General features: G+C 39.2%; 1 protein-coding gene across 4 annotated transcripts in view; it reads left to right on the top strand.

Moving 5' to 3' along the window:
- LOC117385112 (disco-interacting protein 2 homolog C) overlaps positions 1-26,675 on the top strand; it is a 153,288-nt gene that overhangs the window by 71,551 nt on the left and 55,062 nt on the right. For all 4 annotated transcript variants that reach the window (XM_055228303.1, XM_055228304.1, XM_033982381.2 and 1 more), the window contains exons 2-7: positions 3,748-3,819; positions 11,604-11,720; positions 13,122-13,247; positions 22,195-22,503; positions 25,167-25,322; positions 26,194-26,313. In XM_055228303.1, the coding sequence (XP_055084278.1) occupies positions 3,748-3,819; positions 11,604-11,720; positions 13,122-13,247; positions 22,195-22,503; positions 25,167-25,322; positions 26,194-26,313 (900 nt within the window). The remainder of the gene's footprint in view (positions 1-3,747; positions 3,820-11,603; positions 11,721-13,121; positions 13,248-22,194; positions 22,504-25,166; positions 25,323-26,193; positions 26,314-26,675) is intronic.

A 26,675-nucleotide genomic window follows, 5' to 3' on the forward strand; every position in this document is an offset into this window, starting at 1 on the left:
TCTCTCAGATTTAAAACACTCCTTTCCATTTTGTGATGTCATTTAGTGGTAATACAGGAAGTGCTCCACAGAGACAGTGGTGAAACAGTGATACATTTAGACTACTGGGACCTGTACAGTGCTCGGTAACTTAAAATGTAACCACATGTTAGAATTACAGACTGTATATATAAATGGACATAGCTAACATGCTAGCCGCCACGTTCCAATTCACTTTACATTGAAAAACTGTGGCTGTCTCTGTAACTGCTGCAGTGAGCCTCATCATGTTGTGAGTCGGTTTTACTGGACTCCGTGCCGAGTAGGACTGTGACGTCTCTTCTCAGATGGACCAGATTAACTTAATGTGGGATGTTCCGATGAACTCACATGGCAGACACGTTCATTTCCTCCTTTTGGGAATTGCATGTGCTCCAATAAAACACCAGAACATGAAAATGCTATAAACGTTACTCAGTGTGAATTTATGACAATTTTAACACTTGTTTTTATTTGAAAAGATGAGGTTGAGAGCCACATGAGTTCAATGTGGATCAGAACATGACTTGATAATGTTTTGGCTAAATATTGATTGATTTTTTTCTTGTAACAGTGAAAGCGTACCATATTTATCTAATGTCATATTTTTGCTCATAAACTGGAATGAAATTGCTCCAGACGTTGAATGAAATATCCTGTATGAGTGGCACGCTGTCTCATTTTCAAGTGTCAGTGTTTGTGAGGGAGAGCAGCCAGTGTGTACTCAGCACTTTTACAGCAGTCCTGTCGTGTGTGTGTGTGTATATATATGTGTGTGTACAGCAGGTGTAGTGTAAACAATGAGCTCACTATCTCACATGGCCCTGCAGGTGCATCTACTTCTATATGTACTGATACTATAGCATCTGGGTTTCAGCTAACCCGGCTAACACTTTGAATATCGTGATTACAGTGACAGGCGTAGCTAACACCACACTGATTGATGACTTCTACTCAATTATCAGTCTGGAAATGCTTTTTTTTTTAAAGGGATCGGGATGTTCACACCAATACGTGACATTGTGAACTCAAATGAACAAAAATATCACAAGAATTCAGCGTAAGTTTCATTAGCAGTGACGCATTTGCTGTCGGTGGATCCAGATTTTTCAGTTCAAATTAGAGCTGGATACTTTTTGTCTTAGCGTTTTTACCGTGACGTACTGTTACTCTTAACAGTCCCAGCCTTATCCCGATACCCATACTGATACATTGGCTATAAACAACATATCAGTGCAGATAGTAAAGCGAGCAAAACCGACCCCAATGCGTTATGTAAAGTTATTTTTGTCCTAGAAACAAGAAGCTTCTTAAAAGTTCGCATTACACGGGATGTTCTGAGCCAACAACGCCCTGTAAATAGTTTCATTACATTACATCACAACTGGACTCTGAAACCAATCCAGCAGTTTATTCTGGATCGGAGCCCGTACCAGTACAAGTATCATCCTCGAGCACAGTATATTGAAATTCTACGACAAAAATAGCTCACAGTTCCGTGTGTTACCAACCGACCCAGGTAATGATAATGAGTTGCACATAAACACATTGAAAGCAGGTCTGAGTCAGTCCTGCTTTATGCTCTCTGTGTTTTGTGCCTGTATAAGGTAATGGGGCCTCTGCTGTCTCGGCCTGCAGCTGGGAGTGTAAAATGTAAACTATTTAGCCAAAACAGGCATCCATCTCTTTTCTCTGTTACACAAGCTACACTCAACCGGAGCTGGAGAGAAGAGGGAGCTTAAACACACATGAAATTTTAAAAAGGCAATTCAAATATTTATTTTGTATAACCTTGAAACTATGTATTAGCGTCGAGGTGATGATGTTTGGGGTTTTCAAGCAAACTCCTGTTCTGCTGTACGGTCAATATCAAATTATAGATGGTTCTATTCTACATACTCTAACTTTATAAGCATTCTCACAGCTTTCAGAGACCAGAGTTTTGTCATCACGGTAATGCTAACAACAGCTAGCATTCTAACTGTGCACTTCTTTATTATCAGACAGTTGAATACAATTAAATACAGACAGCACGCCGCTGACTTATTTTGACTTCAAGAGCTACTCATACAATATGTCTATACTGGGGTCTGACATATGTGGCACAAATACATGGAAAAAAAATCAGGTACAGGGCCTTAAACCTTTACCTTGATTGTTTATGTTTTTACAAATTGAGCTATACAAATAAACTTGATTGCAATTGCAAATCTTAACTCAAAGAATACATTAAAATATTTAAATTGTAGAATTTGATTGTGTTGTTCCATAATAGATTAGTTACATCACTAGTTGCCAGCTTAGACTGTATAAAGAAGTGGACTAAGTGAGTGTGACGTCACCCATAGTGTTCAGCTCCAGTCAAATGAAGCTCATCGAGGCTAGAGCAGTTATAGAGGTGAATTTGGAGCCGAGTTAAATATTAGGAATTCCGACCATGAGTATCATAGCAACCAAAGAGACAATCCGGAGTGAGACTGTTGAAGGTAACGCCCCTTCACACCCGCACCGCTGGTTAGCAGGGACTGGGCGCTTAGCAATGCTGTCAATCAAACCTGTTGCTAACGCTAGCGGGAGCAACCTCGGGGAATGAAGGCGCCTGATTTGTCTGTTATTAATGTTCATATCTTCATTTACAGACAAAATAGCGAAATAAAAACACCTAGATCATGTAGAGCGGGTCAGCATGAACATTTTATGACAGGCAACAGTTATGGAGAGAGGGGTGACAGTTTTTCAATAAAAAGTGAATTAGAGCCAGAAGTACACTCATGCTCACTTCCAATCTGGAGTGCGACGGATAGCGCATTAGCTATGTCCATTTATATATACAGTCTATGGTTGCCAGGCGGCCTTCTCACGCAGCTGAATGCACCTTTATGTCTAAAGCTGGAGTCAAACAGAGGGCAGTGTGAAATATGTATACATCTGTCTATAATTGATAACAATAGTGTGCATATATGCTATGGTGCAAGGTCAATGAACACTTTACCCACAGAGAGAAAAGAGATATAGATTCTAACACTTATCGTGTTTACATTGTGAGGTATAGGTGGACGCTATACAAAATTCATGACAAGAACTAGGGACAAGGAAGTCAGACTTGACAAAATACTCAGATACTTTTTGAGCAAGCCACCAACTCACCAAAATGCTGTTTATCTGGGAATATTACTATCAAATATGTACTTGTGTTGTCGCTATCCATCTGTAATTCTTGGTTGAAAAGTATTGTGTTTACCTTGACACTTAAAAATTGACAGCGACGGCACTGAATCACTAAAATGACACATAAAAATCAATGTTTCAAAATCTTTTACTTTTTCCTATTTGCTTGTCTTGTGCAAAAACACATTAATTTAGCTTGTCCATTTTGTCAAACAGCCTTGTCTAGACTTGATTACACTCTCTGACAGCTGAGTCCTGATTGGCTGATGGAGGGACTGTCGCTGTGAGTGTCCGTCAGTCTGATTGGTCCAGTTTTGTATCCGCTGTTTGATTGACAGATTAATTTCTCATTCACCTCACTCTTAATCAAATCCATATTACACTGTCATATAAACACACTAGCTTTACAGAATTGGCCTGTTTATTTAAAGTCTATTTTTTTCCCCATGTTTGAGCAAAATGTGTCTTACCCCAGTACAGATATATTGTATAAGTAGCTCTCGAGGTCCATCCGTTGCGCTTCTGATCTAAATATCCCTTGTTTTTGTTCCTCTGTTCCAGGTGACATCACACAGAAGGGCTATGAGAAGAAACGCTCCAAGCTGATTGGTGCTTATCTGCCCCAGTCTCCAGGTACAACTTCACTACACTTTATATTCATTAGGACGCTTAGTTTCTAGGTCAAACGATGCAGTTGTATCTGGTTTACACAACACATAAGGGATTTGTTGTTCTGTTTTAAACCAGCTGACTAGAGTAATCGAATCAGTTTGTGGCCACTAAAAATAACAACATTATGTGTCCACTATTGTGTTGTCTGCAGTTGAACCCTGTGACTTTATATGGCTGTGTTCTTGTAGCTTTTGTCATTTACCAGACTATATAACTACACTATACTATATACTATATAACTTTTCTAGTGGAGAGTTTGTTGTCTGCTTCTTGTCACCATGGAGATGTTACTGCGTTAGCTGGAAAGTGCCATAGTATGCCATTAAACGTCTTGATCTTTCATTTTATTTCATCACACATATTTTTTCTTGTTGTTGCGAGTATCTGTGCTCACCTCTCCACAGATCTGGCCTGTAACATGGCCTGGTCACCTGTTTGTCGGAGCAAAGCAATAACATCTCCATGGAGACAAGCAAGTGGCGAACCATAGACTGTATAAAGAAGTGGGCTAAGTGAGTGTGACGTCACTCACAGCGTTTGGCTCCAGTCACATGTAGCTCATCGAGGCTAGTGGTTATAGCAGCGAATATGGAGCAGAGTTACGCATTTGGAATTCCGACCACGAGTATCATAGCAACCAAAGAGCCAATCCAGAGCAAAGATAATCAAGGTAACATCCCTTCGTGCCCACGCCACTGGTTTAGCAAGCAGTGGGCACTTAGCGATGCTGTCAATCAAACCTGTTGCTAACGCTAACAGGAGCAGCCTCGGGGAAAGAAGGCGTTCATATGTTGAGTTACAGATGCAATAGCAAAATAAAAATACCAGGATCACATAAAACTGATTAATACAAAAATTTTAAGACCAAAATGACAAGGCTGACAGCAGCAGTTACAGAGAGAGCCACAGTTTTTCAATGTAAAATGAACTGGAGTCAAGCGCAGCCCATGATCACTTCTTATTTGGAACAGCGGGTTAGCCATATCCATTTATATATACAGCCTATGCGGTGGACCAACAGAAAAGTTACATAATGCAGCTTTAAATTTGACATATTAACACTGCGATTACATTTTACAAATTCTTCTTAAACTATAATGCGGTCTAGAATCATGAAAACATTGCTTTGTAACCACAGTCTATAGGGTACAAGCCTGCACTCGCTCACATTAATTACTATTAGGCCTGCTTGACTATGGGGAAAAATAGTAATGCAATTTTTTTTTTGCTCTTCACACACTAATGAAACGAAAAAGGCTGGGTAGAGACTCAGGATGGGGGCTCTGTCTTGCGAATTTAGCCCTGCCGATTCAGGGTCCCGCTCTCTGTACATGGTGAGGTCTTCAAGCTTGAAAGAGACAAGTGCGATATATTGCTGAAGTAAATATAAATGATAAATGATAATATTGAAACTAATTTATGCCACTGACACAAAAAACAAGAGCAGATTTAAACCACAAAAACTGTTCTAAATCTACAATAATGGTAAAAGGTCATGAGCTGTAATAAATAAACAGCAGAATTAAACACTTTAGTTCTTAATTTCCATTTGTAATGAGTCATAGAAGTTATTTATTCAACCTTTTACACTTTAAATCTTATCATATAGCCAAAAAATAACCCAGAATTTCCCAGTAGCGCAAAGAAAAAGAACACACGATAAATATTGACCCCTAAAATATTGTTCGAGCTTCACATGTTGAATGATAAGTGGATGTAGTAATCACCATGACAGGCCTAATTCAAACCACACTTAAATCACTTCTACAAGAGCAAGACCTTTGACTTATAAACCGGCTGCACTATTTATGTCTTTCACGCACATTCTCCACATTCCATCTCGATGTTATGACACTAGCATGACATAGAGACATCAATCTGTCACTCATCTTGTAATAAAAATAATTGGGAGTATTGTAAGGCAGGGACACTCCACCCCGTGTGCAAAAACAGTCCTGCTTTTGTCCTGAGGAAACACACAGCAGGCGTCCATTCCTTCTGTCTGACGTGGAGCCGGGATAAGGCCGCACTCTCCGGCTCTGTGTTATGTTAATGTAGTGTGCTTTGATAAATCAGAACCATAGACTGTATGTATAAATGGACATGGCTAACCTGCTCGTCATTTTTGTCGTAAAAAGTTCATATTAACCATTAACCCGCTCTACTCGTGGCGCATTCTTTCCCCGAGGTCACTCCTAATCCCCCAATCAATCAAGCAACAGCATCGATTGACAGAGGTGCGGTTTAGCAACAGCCTCGCTTCAGATTGGCTCTTTGGTTGCTATGATACAATCTACAGTTTATACATTGTGCACCATCCTATTAAAAATATGCCATAATGACGTCTATTCTGCTGTCTTGGATCGTGAATCTGAAACCAAAATAATAGACCACTGTGTAACTTTTCACGTTGGGGATTCGTCATGAGCTTGTCTTCATGGAGAGGTCATTGCTTTGCCTGTAATGTCCCAAAGTATGGCATTAAACTGAACTATCTCGCATTTATTCAATCGCCAGTGTTTTGAGCATCTTGAAAAACAGGCATTTTTACTTTGAGCAGACCTGATCCGACCTGTAACGAGGCGTGATGTTGCCGCCTGCTTGTCGCCATGGAGATGGATAATATTAATGCCATACTTTGGAACATTCTAGGCAAAGCAGTAACATCTCCACGGAAAGGAGCAGGTGGCAGACACAAGAGGTGAATTCCCGCAATTTTTTGTCACTTCACAAACTCACAAAAATCGATCTCGTCCCAATCGGACCAAAACAAACATGACCACAGATGGATTACTACGGGATTTAACAAAAGTTTGATTTCTTGGCTTCTGGACTGTTGCGGCTTCGATCAATCAGTTTGAAGTATACGCTTAGACGTTTAGCCTTTTCCCAAATGCTTTCTGCAAGAGCCATCCCACGCTGACAATGTAGAACTTGCTAGAAAAGTGCTACAAATCAAGTTGGCGTCTGACGGGTTATTGGCTCATGTCACCAACTCTCATTTTCAGCAAATTTAAAGAGACTCTTGTTGATATAACACAATCGATATATTAAGATTGCATTTTGTTTTTGGCTTTGTAATGAAACTCTCAACTCGCGTTTATCACTATCTATTTGTAACTGCTCTCACAAACTTGTCACTAGCCTTTGTATTTTATTGCTAGCATTATTGTCAATATTTCAGCTTGACTCCATTCCAGAATAAATCCAGTTTGACCATTATCTTTATGAGCGTTTAACTAATGTGTCATCGGGACTACAGTCTTGGCCTCTCCTCCTCTGGGAATGAGGCAGAACTTGTGATGCCTGTGTTTGTAATTGGTCGAAACAAGCTAACTTATCAAGTCGTTAGCCAGGGCTGGATAATGACAGCGCACCGGTCCATTTCTACTACGGCTAATGAAACTTGAACTCAACTCGACCTACTTGTGTTACTCTGGATAGCCAATCTGCAGCTTTACCATTTCCTGTACTTGAGCTGTAGTAATACTGTTCAGTGGTGGAACAAGTACTCAATTTTGTTACTTAAGTGAAAGTATAGATACCGGAGCAAAACAATTCTCAAGTAAAAGTAAAAGTATCACATGAAAAAATCTACTTATGTAAAAATATTAACGTACATGATTAGAAATGTACTTAAAGAGTAAAAAGTACAAGTATTTTCCAGAGAATTTGTGTTATAACGAAGCGTCTGTATGTATGTAGTGATTTTGATACAGATTTGTGCTGAATTTTCAGTCTCAAACAATAATAAAAACTTACTTTTCAGTTCTGTTCAAAAATCTAGTGGAGCAGAAAGTACAGACACTGCTCTCAAATGTAGTGAAGTAAAAGTAAAAAGTATCCATTTTATGTACTTAAATAATGTGCAAATACCAAATGCATGTTTGAGTAATTAAGCGATCTCTCACCCATGCTCCCATACGACATCTCCATAAATATACAAAAACATGATACAAAACTGTACACAACAACTTGACAAACCTGATGTGATGTGCAGTAGTTTCATTAGCGGGATGCTCCAATTGGATTGTGTTGTGACAGTGCTCTGAAGTGGGAGTGACTTAGCACTGGGAGAAAGTAGAATACGTTGTTTTCAGCATTTTCAAAACAATAAAAGGCAACATGGTGATCTAAATATGTTATGTGTTGGCAGTTAATACCCCACAGAAGTAAAATACTCCCTCTTTAAGTACATTATAAAGGTACGCAGCCCTGTGCTCTAGTAACATAATTGTGTAAAGTTGCTCCTGTCTGCACTAAGCTAAAACGATTTGCTTTTACTTTGTCACTAAATACATTTTTTCATCGATTCATTGCAGAAGACCTTGCTGCCAATCCCGTTATGAATGAGAAATGAGTGCTTTCTTACCAGAGACCTGACATTTCCCGAGAGCAGAGGGCATGTAAACATAACCCCAGACAAATCAGATCATCTCCTTAGGCTGCGTGGTGCGTTTAAGGACCCTCCGATCTTTTCTTATTCAGCACAAACGCAGTGTAAATGCCATGTTGAGTTAAAGTCCTTCACTCTGTTGTTGATAGCGTTTCTTCGCTGGTTCTGTTCCTCACTGAGATAGACATAATAACTGATAGAAGGATTGAAGTTAAGTAATGCATGCTGGGAAATCTCATAAAAGGAAGATGATGAAATTTTAAAATGATCTTGAATTTTCTGAGTTTTATGAAATGTTCATATTCCATTATGAGGCACTGTGATTTATTTTTTGTAATCTTAGAAGACAAATTATGCAAAATTTCCTTTTATAAATTTACTCTAGTGAAGGTGGAGTTTAAAACACAGTGAAGCACTTCCTGTATTATCACATGACATCACAAGGTGGAACAGAGTGTTTTCTGTTTGAGAGAAGAACTCAGCCTAAACATGTGTGAATGAAACAAAACACAACTCCAGGTCAGAAAATAGTGTAATATGGGCCCTTAAACATGTCTGTTATCAGCTGCTTTAATTGTTTTCCTCATGGTATTTCTCTCTGCTGCCAGTAGATGGCATCTGCACTAGATCTGAGTATGGAGGCCTCTAAAGCATGAAATGTCAAAGCAAATGTACTCAAGGCACACCAAAGCAATGCAAGTTTATTAGCACAGTTTATACACAAAGTAATTCAAAGTGCTTTACAGAATAAGAAAGACATTAAAATCACACAAATCAAAACATACATAATCATCATAAAATTTGCATCAAAAGAGAAGAATAAAAACCTTTCAGTTATATGCACAGCTAAACAGAACTGGAAGAATGTTCCAGGTTTAAGCTGCAGAAAACTGAAACATTGATTCTGATGTTTAGTCCTGACTCTGGGCACCAGCAGGAGGCCGGTCCCTGAAGTCCTCAGAGTGTGAGATGGTTCATGTGGCTCTAACATGTGGGAGATGTTCTTTGGTGCTGGTCCATGTAGAGACTTGTTCACACAGAGCTGCTTTAAAGTCTATTCTCTGAGCCACAGTAGCCAGAGACCTGAGTACAGGACACATGTGTGAAGTACTTTCTGGCTCTCAAGATTTCAGTATATTTACTGCTCTTCTCCCAAGTTTTAACATCCATTGAAATTGCAATTTGGGTTGGTACAATTGTCAAATCACACAGGCTACAATTCAATAAAATGCAGAATATCTTCAATAGATCAGTCATGTACCTGTAGTTTAGGCCTCTGTAAATATTATTGTATTAGTTTATCAGTTCATATTTTAGCCTTCTCTCAAACGTTCACTTGTTTACATTGTGCACTTTTTTCATAGAATAATATGTTTAAACATACATCGCAAATCTAAGCACATAAACATTGTAAATCTAGATGAGTGGACAGATGAGAACATACAGATATTAAGTAGGAAATACCATCTTCCTGATTGAATTACATTTACATTCTTCTGTTATTGGGGACAACCATTAAACTTGTCCTAAGAATACACAATAAAAAGCAGTACATCAATCTGTCTTTTCTCTTTTGGGAAGCGTTAAAACCTCGTATTTTCCCAGAATGCTCGTACATCCAGCGCTGGGGGTTTGTCTGTGTTCAGATAATGCACTTTGGAGTTTTCTTTTGGAGTTTTCCGAGCTGCTCCAGGCTGGGATGAGAGGGCTGATGAAGATGGACGACGTGAGGAGAGCGGGTATTCAGTTCTGGTAGATGTCCATAACACAGGGCTATGGCTAACAGATGCTATGGCTAACGGATGCTATTGCTCGGCCTGGCGGAGGTGCACTTTGAGTAAGGAGAGGTGTAGTGGGAAAAGTCTACAGAGAATTATCAGTTGGTAAATAAGGTGTAAATAAATTTATCTGGGTAATTACTAAATACATTATTTTAAAGCCACAGTATGTAATGTTTTAGCAAAAAAAAAAAAAAATACTAACATGGACTTGGATGTATTTATTTTACTAGAAAATGTAGCAAAACAGGTGTCCTTACTCTGCGTTGGCTTGCATATCCACAAACCTGACTCTAACCTGGCCTGATTGTTTCCATGGAAATGTTCTGGCTATAATATTCCACAGTAAACGTATCTATCTCCAGTCTGTCTACTGTAGAACATTAGGCAAAGCACACAAACAATCTCCAAGGAGACCAGCAGCACCTTTTAAGTATTTTATGTTTAAGTATTTGCATTCATTTTCATTAAACATAATTTTACCAAGATCTGATACATCAGCAGATTGTACTACATTTTAGAGATCGACCAATACGTTTTTTTATGTATGACAATTATTTAGGATCCAGAACAAAGACAGCCAATAAGCTCTGTCGATATTTTTCGGCTAATATGGGGTACAGATTTTGATTATTATGTCATTTAAATTCACGCAGCCATTTTTCTTCACCAGAAACCTTTTCTAGAGCAGTTTAGTCATGTTTTGTGCAGTTATTTCTTCACACTAAAGTGTTCAAATAAAACTTTATTTTCTGGACTATAAGTCGCACTTTTTTTTATAGTTTGGACATGGGTACGACTTATACTCAGATGTGACTTATATGTGAAATTATTAAAATATATAATTGCACATCTTCGTTATTGTCACACTGACACCTGTGCCAGGGCGCTCTAGCATTGTACCAGTATCTACTGCTCCTGTACCATTGAAAATATAAAACTTCAACATTATTGTAATTTAAAAGACATCTGAGGAAGACTGAACAAAAATGCCCCTGAAAGAAAATTGTATTCTGCTGAGTCTGATGCCACAGAAGAGGAAGCGGCGCTTCATCTACCTGCAGAGTTGGTGGAGTTGTTCAGAAGCGACACCGAGGATGAAGAAATTCAGTGGATTTAGTGATTTGTATTGAGTGAGATTAAGAGTAAACTTGTTAGCTTGTTTTTTATGCTTTAGTTTTCTGATTAACTGTTAATATCTTACATTAACAAACCAGACACAGGCTGCTATTCAGCCTGTTGTTCTCTATTTTATTGTTATTATTAAAACTTGTCTTTAAAGATAAAATATCTGTTCTTGGTGTTGGATTTTGTAAAATAAATTCCCCCAAAACATGCAACTTATAGTCCATTGTGACTTTTTTTTTTTCTTTGTTATTATGCATTTTTTGGCTGGTGCGACTTATACTCCAGAGCGACTTATAGTCCTAAAAATACAGTCCTCTTTAGGCAGCAGATTGACCAAAACAAAATATCGGCCTGTGCTTGAGATTTAAAGCCAATAGCTGATACACTGAAAAGTCCAAATATGCACCTTACATATGCTAACCTCCCTGCTTTTATGTGTCCAGTGTCCGGCTCCGAAGCGCCCATGGGCCAGGAGAGGAAGACTCCGGTCACTCCATCTTCATCGTCCCGCTACAACCGCCGACGCTTATCAGGCTCCAGGGATGAGCGCTACAGATCAGGTACAAGCTCCAGTACTACTCCTGTCTGTCTGTCTGCTGTCTGTCTGGGTTTAATAAAGACTGAGAGGCCGTCTGGGGCACGGAGGACAATAGTTACTTTCAGGTTGGAAAAATCCTATGATGAATTCCAAACAAAAACTCAAGAAAGGGTTAAGGAGGATGTTAGAAGTAAAGGCGCTGTACCTGATTTTTACTGTCTTAAAAAGGTGAAAAACAGAGCTACGGTTTGCAGTGGTCCAGTGCTACTTTTCACTTAAGTTATGCAGTCTGAACATCCTAATTTTTCTTTGCATGCTAACACGCACTTCCTGATTATCGGACTTAATTTTTTTTTTAATTAGATGCAGACAGTTTAAGTAATTGAACTAAAGCAATATTGATAAATTTATGTTTTGTTTTAGCAAAGTTAGTCTTGCCCCAGTATAAGCAACTCTTGAGATCAAAATAAGACTTCTAAGCATTTTATTGATGATCTGGAAGTGCACATTAGCATACTAGTTGTTGTTAGCTTTACGGTCACTCAGGACTTGTCTCTGAAAGTTGTGAAAAGTGCTTTTAAACTCATCACTGTGATTAAATAGGATGTTTGAAATCCGTAAGATGAGTGAGTAACTGGACCACCACCTGTTGTGCCATAGCAAAGCGATACAAGCTCCAAGGTACTGGACCAACTATCAGGAAAGTTACATAGTACACCTTTAATGTTGCAATTTCTCTTACAGATCAAAAGTCTCTCATAGCGCGTACGTGATCTTTTGCTGTTGCTTGTATCTGCCTCGGTCTTATCCCACAAAATCACATCTAATTACATTATAATTAGCTTCATTAATTAGATCACTTTATTATGGGTTCTGGGAGGAACATGAATGATAACACTTTTTAATTTTCGCCGATAGCTTCTTCCTCAAACTAGATACTGAGATAAGGATACTGAAGACCTTGGCAGCTAACATTAGCATTTCAATAAGATGCGATTTTCATAACTGCTTTGATAATTGTAGCATTTATTATTCATTTTATCTGTTGGGTTTTGGAGCGGAAAGTTTATAGCTAATCTTTTTTTAATAGTATTTTCAAGTAGCTAAATTAAATGACCTTAAATTTAAAAGTCTCACTTAATGTCATTTAAAAAAGTTTTCTGATGTGTGCGTTCACAGCCAGTAATGATTCAGGCCAGTGTGTGATTTCCACTGGGGATTGAGGGATTACTTCTTAATTTAGATATTGTCAACGTTGGGAAGTAACATGTAAAACACAATATAAATGCATTCAGAATACTAACAGGATTTTAGTACAAAATACTTATGAGGTAACAGAGCAGGAAACATGAAGGTTCAAATCATGTAGTATTGCCAACATAAAGCTGGTGTCACTTGTAGACTAACTTTTTGTTGTTTTCAGACGTGCACACAGAGGCAGTGCAGGCGGCGCTGGCCAAACACAAGGAGAGGAAAATGGCCGTGCCGATGCCCTCCAAACGCAGGTCTCTGGTGGTCCAGACTTCTATGGACGCCTACACTCCCCCAGGTAACTGCGTGTGCCACTGCTTTGTAATATCACCAACACATGAAGTCTCTTACTCTTTAAGGAGAATATCTGCATTTAACTTATTAAACCATAAATGTCAACCTGAGTCTAAGCATACATTTCTAAAATTTCTGTGGAAAGGCATGCCCACTCACTGTTTTTTTTAAAGAAATATAGATCCACAATGTGTACCCAAGGTTTCCCAAAGTGAAGCTAATACAAATATGAACAGGTCTAAATAGATTAATATCTTTGTAGTATCTATGTATTTTGATAAGTATTTCACATTCTCTAAAATAAATAATGTCTGCATTTCTCTGTTTCCAATGAGGAATTTTGGTGTTGGAGCTCCCTCTGCTGTCAGCAATAGGAATTAACATATAGAAAGTAAACAATTTAAGTTATTTTCCTCCGTGAATACTAAACTAATAGAGCCATACTTTTGTTGTGAATTTAGATTGAATATGCTGATGGCTTATGGGCTTAAAAATTGCATAGGAGAAGTCCAGAGTTTTATCTATGATGCAACTAAACTGTCAAAATGCAAACAAATAATTTTTTTGTGCTCGAAGAAGATGACTTTGGATTAATGGAATGAACGACTTTGGATTAATGGAATGAACGTGAACAAAGCAAAATACAAGCTTATGTATGTTTTTAACCAGGAGACAACAATATAACATGATTAAAGGGTCAAAAAAGTCTATTTTGTGTAACACGTTCTTTTAGAAAACAGCTAAATCAGTCGAAGCATAAAGCTTTTCTCTTTGCAGCAGTGTCACATTCCCATAGACTACAACAAAATAACTGTCTCTCAAGTGTGTGCGTTTTGATTGGTCTGTATAATGAACTGTATTTGTGTCTTGTAAACTGATTGAGGGTGTAGGCTTCAGTCCCCACCACAATGAACCATAATCACCACGTAGCACAATATGGAATGAATTGTTCTGGACACTGTAATTGTAAAGATTTGCCCAGGCTGTTCTCCTCTGGGATGGTCCATATAGTTTGTTTTTTTGTGTGTGTTTTTTTTTTTTTTATATATATATATCTGGTTTGATTTACCATCTTAAAAACATGAAAAACAGAATTAGTTCATTTTAAACGCTGTGGTCCAAAGTTATTCCTCACTCACCTTAAGCATTCCGAGCATCCTAAATATTCACAGTGATGAGTTTATAAGCTTTTTCCACAATATTACAAAACCAGACTGGAGTTTTTTCTGCGACAGTAAAGCTAATGACAACTAGCATGCTGACACTGCACTCTTCCTGATTATCGGGCAGTGGAACACCTCATAATAAGATGTAGATGCAGACGTATTTTGACCTCAGTAACTGTTTGTACTAATAATACATACTTTTGAACTTTTTATTGAGGATAGATGAAGTTACCTCGTTTAGCTGAATCCTTGTTTGCTTTTTATGGTTCACCCACTAACCTAAAGGTTTGCTGTTGTGTCCTTGGGCAAAACACTACAACTAAGTCTGTTCTCAAATTGGTAACATTGGCCTAATATAAGAAATAGTTGTTGTTGTTTTTTTTTAAACCGTAACATGCATCTCGCTGTAAAAAGAATTGTGCAATGAATTAATGATAAAATATGAATATGTTCCAACTCCAATGTAGCGTATTGTTATTATTTTGCCTGGAATGTTCCACAGTACGGCATTACACTTGACTAGCTTGCATTTATTCAATTACAGTGTTATTTTTTTTATTGCAAAACGAAACAAAAAATTGAAAAAACATCCACATTTTTACTCTCTGCTGGATCATCTCTCCACAGACCCGTCCTGTAACTCACTTCGTCATCCGCTCGTCTCCATAGAGAAAATTTGCATAGTGCACCGTTTTTTTTATAAGTCGCTGGGCCCCCAAATCCTGACAACCTTTAATCTTGGCAACACAGACTGAAATATGACGTCTGGTGGTCAGCCTCATATGAGTCCCACTTATTTTTATACACTGGTGTTATGAAGTATATATGGACCCATTGTGACCACAGAATGCAGCGCACAATGTATCTGAACTGTTTGAAATACACCCGGGACATTCCTCCATAAATAAGACTGAGAGGGTAGGCTTTCACACAGAGGTGGGTAGAGTAGACAAAACTTTTACTCAAGTAAGAGTACTGTTACTTCAATAAAAATAATATTCAAGTAGGAGTAAATGTAAATGTAACCGAGTACTACCCACATCTGCTTTCACATGAGTGTTTGTGACAGCGATACCACAGACAAACCACAGAACAAGCACAATATGATGACAGACTGCTGCTCGGAGCCTGAGGAGCAGAGGACAGATGGACAGATGGACAGATGGACACTGCTCACAAACATGTACAGTCTTACAGTTGGTGTAATTATGAGGTATTTGGGATTTAACAGTAAAAACGTTCAGGGCTTTAGTTGGTGTAATGTTAGTTATTAGGTTTGTAAAAGTATCGAAAATCTGATGCTAATCGATGTTAAAACTAGTATCGAAATAAGATCCTCACTGGAGCCACATTCACAGGACAGACATGAACCTTTCCTGAATACCACAAAGACTCGTATACACCATGTACCACTATGGAACCTACCTGGACAATGAGGGATTACACAGATATAAGGCCACATGGGAATATAAAAGAAAGTACTACCATTTAATATTAAAAATCATATTCTGTTGTCTAAAGAGAGACGTTGTGGTATCGAAATCAGTATTGAGAATCAAGCTTGTATCCTACTTATCCTAAAATGCAAAAGTTTAGTATTTTAGTTGCAGCTGTGAGGTTTAAAGCTGCACTATGTCACTTTTCTGGTAGTCTGTCACCTGCCTGTCTCCATAGATATTATTGCTTTGTCTGGAATGTTCCACAGTATGGCATTAACCTAGTCTATAGCGCATGTATTCAATGTCAGATGTTTTTACGGCAATCTTCTTGTGACCGAGATCGCCTCTCCACAGATCTGACCTCGCTTAGTGGAATCACTGGTTGATTGTCTCCATGGATGTTTAATTTTAACGCCACACTGTGGAAGTTTCCGGGCAAAGCGATAACATTTTTATGGAGAAAAGCAGACGCTGGACCTTCTACTGGGAAAGTTACACAGTGCAGCTTTTAAATAACCAAACTCACTTAGACAACTTAATGATTATGAGGCGTCTGATTTGTACAGCTTGTATTTGGACGCTTTAGATTGCATTATTTTATATATTTTATTATGTTTTTCTGATGAGCTAGTACTGCTATAGCCACAGCTGCCCTGGGACAGACTGAAGGAAGTGTGTCTGCCAATCTGCACCATTGGCCCCTGCAACCACCACCAATCACTCCCACACACCACATTCACACTAGGCAACGTGGGTGAAGTGTCTTGCCCAATGACACAACTTATTTTGCAGTGTTTCCATTTCTAGTTTGAGATTAAGTTATCACAAAACAAAAACAAACATCTCAAATATGTGATTTTAAATACACTGTTTATTCCTTTAACCTGACAATCTGGACATCACACATCTCCACATGTAACCTCCCATGATGCTTTGCTGTCTGTTTGAATGACAAATCAGGCCCGCGACGCCAGCGGGACGCATATTACCAAAAACAAGACACAGCCAGACAACATGGCCGCCACCCGAACTGCCCAAGGAGGAGCAGACGGAGCAGACAGGAGCTTATGAAAATGGAATAAGGAGAATTTTGTCTAAGGATGGAGGAGGTACGGGGGGAGAGAGGGAGAGAGGGAGGAGGTGGTACAAGGAGGAAGGGTGGGTGGATGTCTGGGTGAGAGAGAGGAGACTACTGCAGTGTCCCTGTTTGAACCTTTTCTCACAACTCCAGTCTGGAAAGAGAGACAAAGGGAATGGATTTAAAGTGGAGAAATGAGGGCAGAGAGACGAGGGTTGTTAAAAGTGTAGAAAATCGGATACTAATCGATACTAAAACTTATATCGAAACTAGATATTCATTTGAGCAGGTATCGATAGTCAAAAAGTCACATTCACCGGAGAAATTAGTTTGAAATTTTAGTATCATGACAACACTAACAAAGGGAGAATGGAGACGTTATTATTTTTGGTATTTTGATTTCATTTGTGTGTCTTGGCTTAAGTGTCACAGTAAATACGCAATAAAGCAATAACTATTTCTAATAACAATGTTGAAATAGTTACACCAATCTGGCGTGTGCTTATGATTGCATGAGTTGTAAGTCATGGAAAATTAGAGCTGTTGTCATAGCGATAAACAAGTCAAAACACCGCTGTCCTCAGAATGGCGACTCTAAGAGGGACATGTCATTTGACTGAAGCCCATGATTGTGTGGGTATGTAACAATAACCTTGTGTCTCGTAGTATATTGTGGACTTATGTAATGTGTAAAAATGTAACTTGGTGTTGTCGTTGCTTCAGGCTCAATTTGTTGTATTTTATAAATGATTAAATGAATGAAGAAAACTCCTTTACTTCAATGTATTGTTTTGCTGCAGCATAATGGCACTAAAAGTAGAAAAAGTTGATGTTTTTAAACTGTTAGCCTACCCATGATGTCAAAATTAGCCTGCCTATAAAGTCAAAATTAGCCTACCCATGATGTCAAAATAAGCATATCTATAATGCCAAAATTGGCCTACCCATAATGTCGAAATTAGCCTACCTATCAAGTCAAAATTAGTCTACCATAATGTCAAACTTACCCTACCCATAATGTCAAAATTAGCCTACCTATAATGTCAAACTTACCCTACCCATAATGTCAAAATTAGCCTACTTATAATGTCAAAATTGGCCTACCCATAATGTCAAAATTAGCCTACCTATAAGGTCAAAATTAGACTACCTATAATGTCAAAATTGGCCTACCTATGTCAAAATTAGCCTACCCATAATGTCAAACTTACCCTACCCATAATGTCAAAATTAGCCTACCCATAATGTCGAAATTAGCCTACCTATAAAGTCGAAATTAGCCTACCATAATGTCAAAATTAGCCTACCTATAATGTCGAAATTTATCTACCCATAATTTCAAAAGTAGCCTACCTATAAAGTAAAAATTGACCTACCTATAAAGTAAAAATTGACCTACCGTAATGTTAAAATTAGTCTACCCATAATTTCAAAATTAGCCTACCTATAATGTCAAACTTACCCTACCCATAATGTCAAAGTTGGCCTACCTATAAAGTCGAAATTAGCCTACCATAATGTCAAAATTAGCCTACCTATAATGTCAAACTTACCCTACCCATAATGTCAAAGTTAGGCTACCTATAAAGTCGAAATTAGCCTACCATAATGTCAAAATTAGCCTACCTATCAAGTCAAAATTAGCCTACCATAATGTCAAAATTTGCCTACCTATAATGTCAAACTTACCCTACCCATAATGTCAAAATTAGCCTACCCATAATTTCAAAATCAGCCTAGCTATAAAGTCAAAATTAGCATATCTGTAATGTCAAAATTAGCCTACCCATAATGCCAAAAGAAGTATATTTTCTTTAGGTTGATACTTTGATAACTGTAAAGTAAGATGCATTCTAACATTCAACATTTAAAGGTCCTATATTACACAATATTGACTTTTGTGAGCTTTAAACCATGTTATAATACTGTTACTTCATCAAAAACATACCTGGAGTTGTGTTTTTGTTTCAATCACACATGTTTGAGTAAGCCCAAAATGCTCTGTTCCACCTTGTGATGTCATGATGTCAAATTAACAGCTACGTTTCACCTTTAGTTCAGCAGAGATTCGCAATTTCAGCCCTGAAATCATCAAAATGATTCTAGTGAAGGTGTGTGGAGTTTAAAACACAGCAGAGCACTTCCTGTATTACACATAATGACATCACAAGGTGGGACATAGTGTTTTCTGTTTGAAAGAAGGGTTTGTGTGTTAAACGTGTGAATGAAACTAAACACAACTCCAGATCTGTTTATTATGAGGAAAAACATTCTCTCGTTTTAAACTATTGGCAGCAATCCAAAGTTATTTATAGCATTGTAATTATTCACAGCACTTTTCACAACTTTCAGAGGCCGGAGTAGAGTTTGTTCGTCACGGTAATGCTAACAACAACTAGCATGCTAATAGCGCAGCAGCATTACTTTCTGGTTTGTGGATGAACGATATAACGTGACTTAAGCTAGGTCGCCCGTTGGAACGCTCCACTAGTCCCAGCGTTCACTCCCCGTCACTTTAATTAACATTTTGTATTGAATTTAAACGCTTTTCTCGTTCTGCCTTCACTTGTCGTTTGAAAGCGCCGGAGCACACTGTGGATCTAGTAGGTCAGGCTTCACCTCCTCCTCTGTGGTCGGCCGCCCCCCACTGGGTCGCCCTCAGCACCTGTGTGAACTGGGTCATCCTCTGTTCTTCCTCCTATCGGCACATCGCTCCCTCCTGCACCCGACCCCGCATTGCCCCGCCCCCCGCCGCCAGCCCGCCCCCCGCCACCAGCCCGCCCAGAGCCGTATGGAAACGACATGCAAACACTAGACTGTCCCCATCAACTGTCACACTGCCCCCGGCCGACAGAGCCACACGAGCCACAGAAGAGAGGAGAAAGAGAGAGAAAGGGGGAGAAAGAGAGAGAAAGAGAGACAGACAGAGAGGGGGAGAGGAATGAAGAAAGACAAAAGGTGGAGAGCGAGACAGAGAGAGAGGGTGGGAAGTAAGACAGAACATGGAGAAAAAGAGAGACAGACGGATGGAGAGGGAAGGAAGGAAGACAGAAGTTGGAGAAGGACAGAATGAGGCAGACAGTGAGGGGGAGAGGAAGGAAGGTAGAAAAAGAGATAGAGAGACAGAGGGGGGAGGAAGGAAGGAGGACAGAAGGTAGAAAAAGAGAGAGAGAAACGGTCAGATGGGGGGGACACAGAAGGTGGAGAAAGACAGAGACAGACAGACAGCGGGGGGACAAGGTCGTGAAAGAGCGAGAGAATGAGAGACAGGCAGAGAGGAGGAGGGAAAGAAGGAAGACGAGAAGGAAGAGACAGAAGGTGACGAGAGAAAGAAAGAGAGAGGGACAGACAGACAAGGGGAAGGAAAACAGAAGGTGGAGAAAAAGAGAGAGACAGACAGAGGGGGGAAGACATAAAGTGAGAGAGGGGGGCAGAAGGAAAGAAGGTAGGCAGAAAAGAAGGAAGGAAGGTGAGAGAGAGGAAGAGACAAACTAACTAAATAGAGAGAGCAGTGTGAAAAGCCGTCTATAAACAAAAGTAATATACAGCTGAAATTGTGCCCTGAAATGCTGTTTAAAGGTACACTATGCAACTTTTCTGACGAATGTTCCACAGTATGGCGCCAAACTTATCTGTGGAAACGAGCCAAGTTACAGATCAGATCTGTGGAGAGCCTGCTCACAATAAGAATGCACGTTTTTCCAGGTTTTCTTTTAGCAATAGAAACACCTTTTATTGAACAACGTGGATGATTTAAATGTCGTACTGCGGAACATTCCAGACACAGCTATAACATCTCCATGGAGACGAGCAGGTCGCGGACACCCCACTAGAAAAGTGACTTAGTGAACTTTTAAAATGATATGGAAAACAAAATGCCAACGTTGAGAGACAAAACCTTGCCCTTTGAGATGCCATTTAAGTCAGGCTAAAACAACAACTGCTGGGTCCTGGACGTCCTAGACTTTCTAATGGTCCGTGTTAGCAATTCAACACCTTCTGTAAATACCAAGGTTGTAAATATTAAGGTTTTAAAGTGGCACAAATACAACACAATAGAAAACAGATAAATAGACTTTAACTGGTGTATGGGGTTTACAATGTAGGCACTGGAATGTAGGCAAGTATTTATGGGAGATACCATCAGCATGCTGGATTTCCAAACACGCTCAGATGAAACAAAACACACTCTAGATATGTTTCAAATAAGCAACAAAATTCCAAGTAGGGCAGCAAAAAGTCTCATTGCGATTCCAGTTAGATATATGTTTAAAAAAAAAAGTAGTATTTTGTCCATTGTGCACGTTGTAAACAATTCCAGGAGCAGTAATGTTTGAGGAGATTCAAATCTGAACTGGTACAAGAATGTGAACATGTTTGTAGAGGGCGAAACTATAGGTACAACAAATGATATATGCTATAAAAATACTTTGTTCTTTACAGTTTTGATTTGTTTTCAATGTATTCATTTCCAGAGGTGGGGTGTACTCAGTTACATTTACTCAATAACTAAAAATTGTACTTTTCAGCGTACTTTTCTAGCAACATACTTTTACTCCTACTTGAAATAACAGTACTCCTACTTGAGTAAAAGTTATGGTTCCTCTTCCCACTGTGAGTAAGTCTACAAGTGACAAAAGCTTTATGTTGATTTGTGTTTTTTGCAGCGCTCCTGATTTAGTTTGTCTCATTTTTGTACATACCAGATTTTGTGCATTATTTAAGGTTTTGGCCTTCAAATTACATAACTTCAAATTATAAATCAGATGTTACGTCACAACAGTTACACGTCATTCTTACTTGAGTAGTTCTTTTCCCAAATACTTTTTCCCTTCCTTCACTTAAGTAATTTCTTGAACCACTACTTTGTACTTCTACTTGATTGATATTACTTTGAAGTAACGCTACTCTTATTTGAGTAAAATTTTTGGCTACTCTTCTAGGCAATCCAAAGTATCAAAAATCAAATACTAATTGAAACTAGATACTCATTTGAGCAGGTATCAATACTAAAGAAGTCACATTCACAAGATATATTTTGAGCTTTTAAGTGTCATTTTAAACCTGATGCTAAAATAAAGAAAGTACTAGTATTTTGTATGTGAAAGTTTTATTCTATTACTAAAAAAGAAGCAGTTCTATCTTCATTGTCGTATTGTAATCGGTATTGAGTACTGACTTAATTCTTTAGTATCGACGTCACGTTTGAAATTGACACTATACCCACTCCTATTCATGAGTTTATTTCCTGTGCCATCTTATCCGCAGACACGTCGTCCGGCTCGGAGGGGGAGGCAGACGGAGAGGAGGAGTGCCCAGAGGAGGACCGTGTGGGCGGGGGAGGAGGAGGAGGAGGAGGGGGAGGAGATGGGACGTCCAGCCTGGAGGACAGCCTGAGCACGGAGCACTGGGTGAGCCGCGGTCTGCACCCCGCCTCCTCCAGCACCACCACAGGCTCCAGCGCGTCCTCGTCCTCCTCGTCACGGGGCAGCTCCGGCAGCGGGGCGGCGGTGGGGCGGCTGGCGGACGTCCTGCAGCAGCACGCTCACCTGCATCGACACAGACTGCACCGCACAGGTCAGGGGGATTTACACTACAGATATATGCAGCGAGATTGAGAACTTTCTTCGGGTCATGAAGCAAATGGAGAATAGTTTTACCATCTCAGAAATAGTTAGAGAGACAGTAAGAGAGAGGCTTTTTACCATGTTATAACTCATCAAAAACATGCTTGAAGTAGTTTAGATGTCATTCATGTGTGTTTCAGTAATTTAATGATCTCTCCCAGGCCCTATTTAAACCCTCCTTACGGTTAGCTACAAGATTCTGTACAAGGCTCCGCCCACAAGCCTATGTCACCCATGCTCCCACATGACAATTCTCTATAAATATACAAAAACATGATACAAAACTGTACACAGCAACTTGAAAAACCTGATGTGATGTGCTGTAGTTTCATTAGCGAGATGCAGCTGATTGTGTTGTGGTGCGCTCTGAACGTGGAGGGACTTAGCGCTGGGAGCAAAGGGGAGGGTAGACTCAGAGAACATCAAAAACAAAGGTGAAACTTATAAAACATGTCAGTACATTGCTTTCAATGGATATAGCATTTTCAAAACAATAAAAGGAAACATGGTGATCTAAATATGTTATGTTTTTGCAGTTAATAAACCCATAGACGTAAAACACCCCCTCTTTAATCTAACACATTCCTAGCATCCTAATTATTCACCATGATGAGTTTATAAGCACTTTTCACAACACACAGAACCCAGAGTGGGTCATCGCTCTTTGCACAACTTCCTGGTTCATGGATGATAAAAACACTTTATAATTAGATGCAGTTTCATTTTGACCTCAAGAGCTGCTTATACTGTTTATCTGTACTGGATCACGTTATGTTGGATCACATGGGAAAAAAAAGACTTAATTCAAAATGAACAAACACTTTTAATGCCAGATAAAGTTGCCTACAGCGTAGTTATTTGACTTTTACCTTACCTTAGCTTATTCCAATCCCAAAAACGCATAACCAACATCATCTGCCATGGGACCTATATTACGTCTCCTAATGACTCCTAATGCACTGCGGTGGAGGTATATGCAGTGAGCAGTGACTTTACAAAGCGCTGCAGTTCTAATGTAGTTTGAGGTTCAGTCACGGTCACACTACAGTATATCTCTCCAGTTCACTTTATGTGCTGGTCTCCTGCTGACTTTATTTCACAGTGATTTCAAAAAGGCTTTTTCTCAGAGGCAGGTCAAATCATCTCAGCCCTGGTATTGTTCTAGTTCGCGTCGTAAGGTTACACTGTCAGCAACTTTTTATGACGAGAAGAAGAAGTTGTTGACAGGGGAGAAAAAGACGCAGGCATCAAGTTAGATTTTTTGTATCGTATTTTTAGCAGTTCACTATTGGTCTCTACTTGTCGTAAGACTGGAGCAAAATTCTGACTTGTAATATCATTTTTGGGATCCGATACCGATGTTCTCGCCGATACTGATTCCAGTCTGACACCACATCGTGTGAAGAAGTAGACTAACGCTACTCCATTTTGTTACAGTCAAGAGCCAAAAATAAAAGGCGATCTTTAAAGAAAATCAACAAGAATAAAAGCGTTTTTGAGGACTAAAGTGACAAAGTTAAATGTCTAATGGTCTTGATGATGAGATGTGCTGATTTAAGCACTTTTACGTTTCTACTCGTTCACTTTGTACCACAGAGCCTGGATAAAAACAACAGCGACGCCTCATCCTCGGAGCGCACGGCTAATTATGCAGTCCGTGTTAGCGCTGTTGGCAGGCTGCGCTATCTGGAGTTATTTTACTAAGTTCAGCGTCCACACTCAAGGCTAAATGAAGATATCAACGAGGTAGCATAAATATCTTTTCTGTCATTATTAGTGTGTTTTAAGTATCTGCAGAGCCTCCACCGTCTGCATTTAACCTTTTTTGAGCGTTAGCGTTAGCATTAGCCACAGACGTCAACAGGGGCAGTTCATTATGGAAAATACAGAGTGGTATCGGACAGGTGATTTGCTGTATCGGAGCTTTTGACGATACTAGTATCAATTTTCTATTTCAATTTTACTTATTTTATATAGCACATTTAAAATACAACTTGAGCTGCTCACAGAGTCAACAAAAAACAGAAATATGTATGATACAACACAGGCAAAGAACAATAAAACCAAGATATCCTGCCTAGCTAGAACCACAATCTGTATCGGTATTGGAACAAATCTACTTGTCATGTTAAGTAGGATTAAATAAAAGCAGATCCAATTCTCTCATCACTCAGATATTTAGAGAAGCTACAGGAAGAGGAGGGGAGGGAATTTCTGAAAAAAATAATTGTTTTTGCATTATGCATGTTGCAGACATAAGCAAATGATGGCGTTTTCATTTTGCAGTTGCTTGAAAAGTGTAACTATAGCCAGGCCTATTAAAAAGCTTTTACAATTCAGGCTGTGTTCACACTTGCACACAACACAAACTGGATCTAAACTTGGACTAGACCAGGACTAAACCAGAGCTAGAACAGAACCAAGCCAAGTCTATTTCAGGACTAAACCAGGATCAAACCAGGACAAGTCTGTTACCTTATGTGCAGTGATTTATGATTACGTAAGTGTGTAATGAAATAATTAAGACAGACATTTTGCCACTACTTTTAATTAAAATTTTGAATATTTTTCTTGTCTATAGACCAATATTTGTTCCTGTCTGCATTTGTACAGAAAACCACTCAGCTCCTCCAGACGTCACAGGGTACACCAACAACTCCTCCTCGTCCTCAGATGGGACCCAGGTCGATCGGGCGGCCTGTACTGGGAACGCCGCCCACAAACACGCGCCCAAGTACGGGAACGCCGAGCTCATGGAGACAGGAGACGGTGAGCAGAACAGGGGCTGTAGAAGTAACTTTGTGTGGATTTTATTGGTGCTACGAACATTGTAAATCACTCTACTGTTTGTATTTTCAATAACGTATAACGATAATTTGACTTGGGATATGTGCAGTGCCATCATCTGTCACAAAGAACTGCAAATGGCCTTCACAGTCATTTTAAGCTTTTTTTTTTTTTCCCCTGTGAGCAAAATGAGCCAACTGCACGATTTTCTTTTTTTTTTCCAAGTTTGTCAGGATTATTCAATTTTGTACCAGCGTTTACATAACACACACCCGTCTCATATACATTTATGACTTTGATATTTCTCTTTTATGTTGTTAGTACAAACAGTCAGTGGCTGTGCTTGCAACTGCGTGTCATTTTGTGAGATATGAATCAGTAGCAGTTAACTCTGATAATATTTAAAGGTCCTATATTACGCTGTTTTTTGATCTATGAGATAATGTTGTTTGCTTGTCAAAAACATACCTGGAATTTTCTTTTATTTGCACAAATCCTGCATCTTTAGGCTGAGTTCTTCTCTCAAGCAGGAAAGGATTGTGTTTTTAAAGTCCATACACCTTCATCGGAATCATTTGGATGATTTCAGTCCTAGAATTGCCAGTCTCTACTGAACTAAAGGTAAAAGGTAATTGTTAATGTGAAAACTACCACATCACAAGGTGGAACAGAGCATTTTGAGCTTTGGAGATATAGACAGACTCAAACATGTGTGAATGAGACTAAAACAAAACATGTATTGATGATGATGAGGTAACAACATTATAACATGGCTTAAAGCTCACATGCAGGATCTTTAAATAATACTTTTGAATGTGCTTTGACTCTTCATTGCTTGTGTGTCTTATTGCAGGGGTCCCGGTCAGCAGCAGAGTATCGGCTAAAATCCAGCAGCTGGTCAACACCCTAAAGAGACCCAAACGACCTCCACTCCGAGAGTTCTTCGTCGACGACTTTGAGGAGCTCCTAGAAGGTATTTGGTTTCACTGAGAGTTACATTGAGGTGTCTCTTTGCCCTCTACGGGTCACAGTGGGGAAATTGACAAATGGCAGCACTGCTATTAGCAACATGAAGGTTGATGTTAGAAGGTTTTCTTAAAGCAGACCTAAGTAACATTTTTACTTAATGTCTTTCAAAGTCCCTCTGGTGGTTACAAAAGTGATTTTGGGGTGTTTGAAGGGTCCGCTGGCTCCCTCAGCTGTCTCTGAGTGGAAAAACCAAACATGCAATCTTGGTTGCCACCGACCCGTCAATGCTCGGGACTCTGTTCTTGCTTTATGCCACTTCAATATACACACCATACAAATAGGTAACCGAGCTAGTGACACTCCTCT

This window comes from Periophthalmus magnuspinnatus, chromosome 17 (assembly GCF_009829125.3).
Source record: "Periophthalmus magnuspinnatus isolate fPerMag1 chromosome 17, fPerMag1.2.pri, whole genome shotgun sequence".
NCBI lineage: Eukaryota > Metazoa > Chordata > Actinopteri > Gobiiformes > Gobiidae > Periophthalmus > Periophthalmus magnuspinnatus.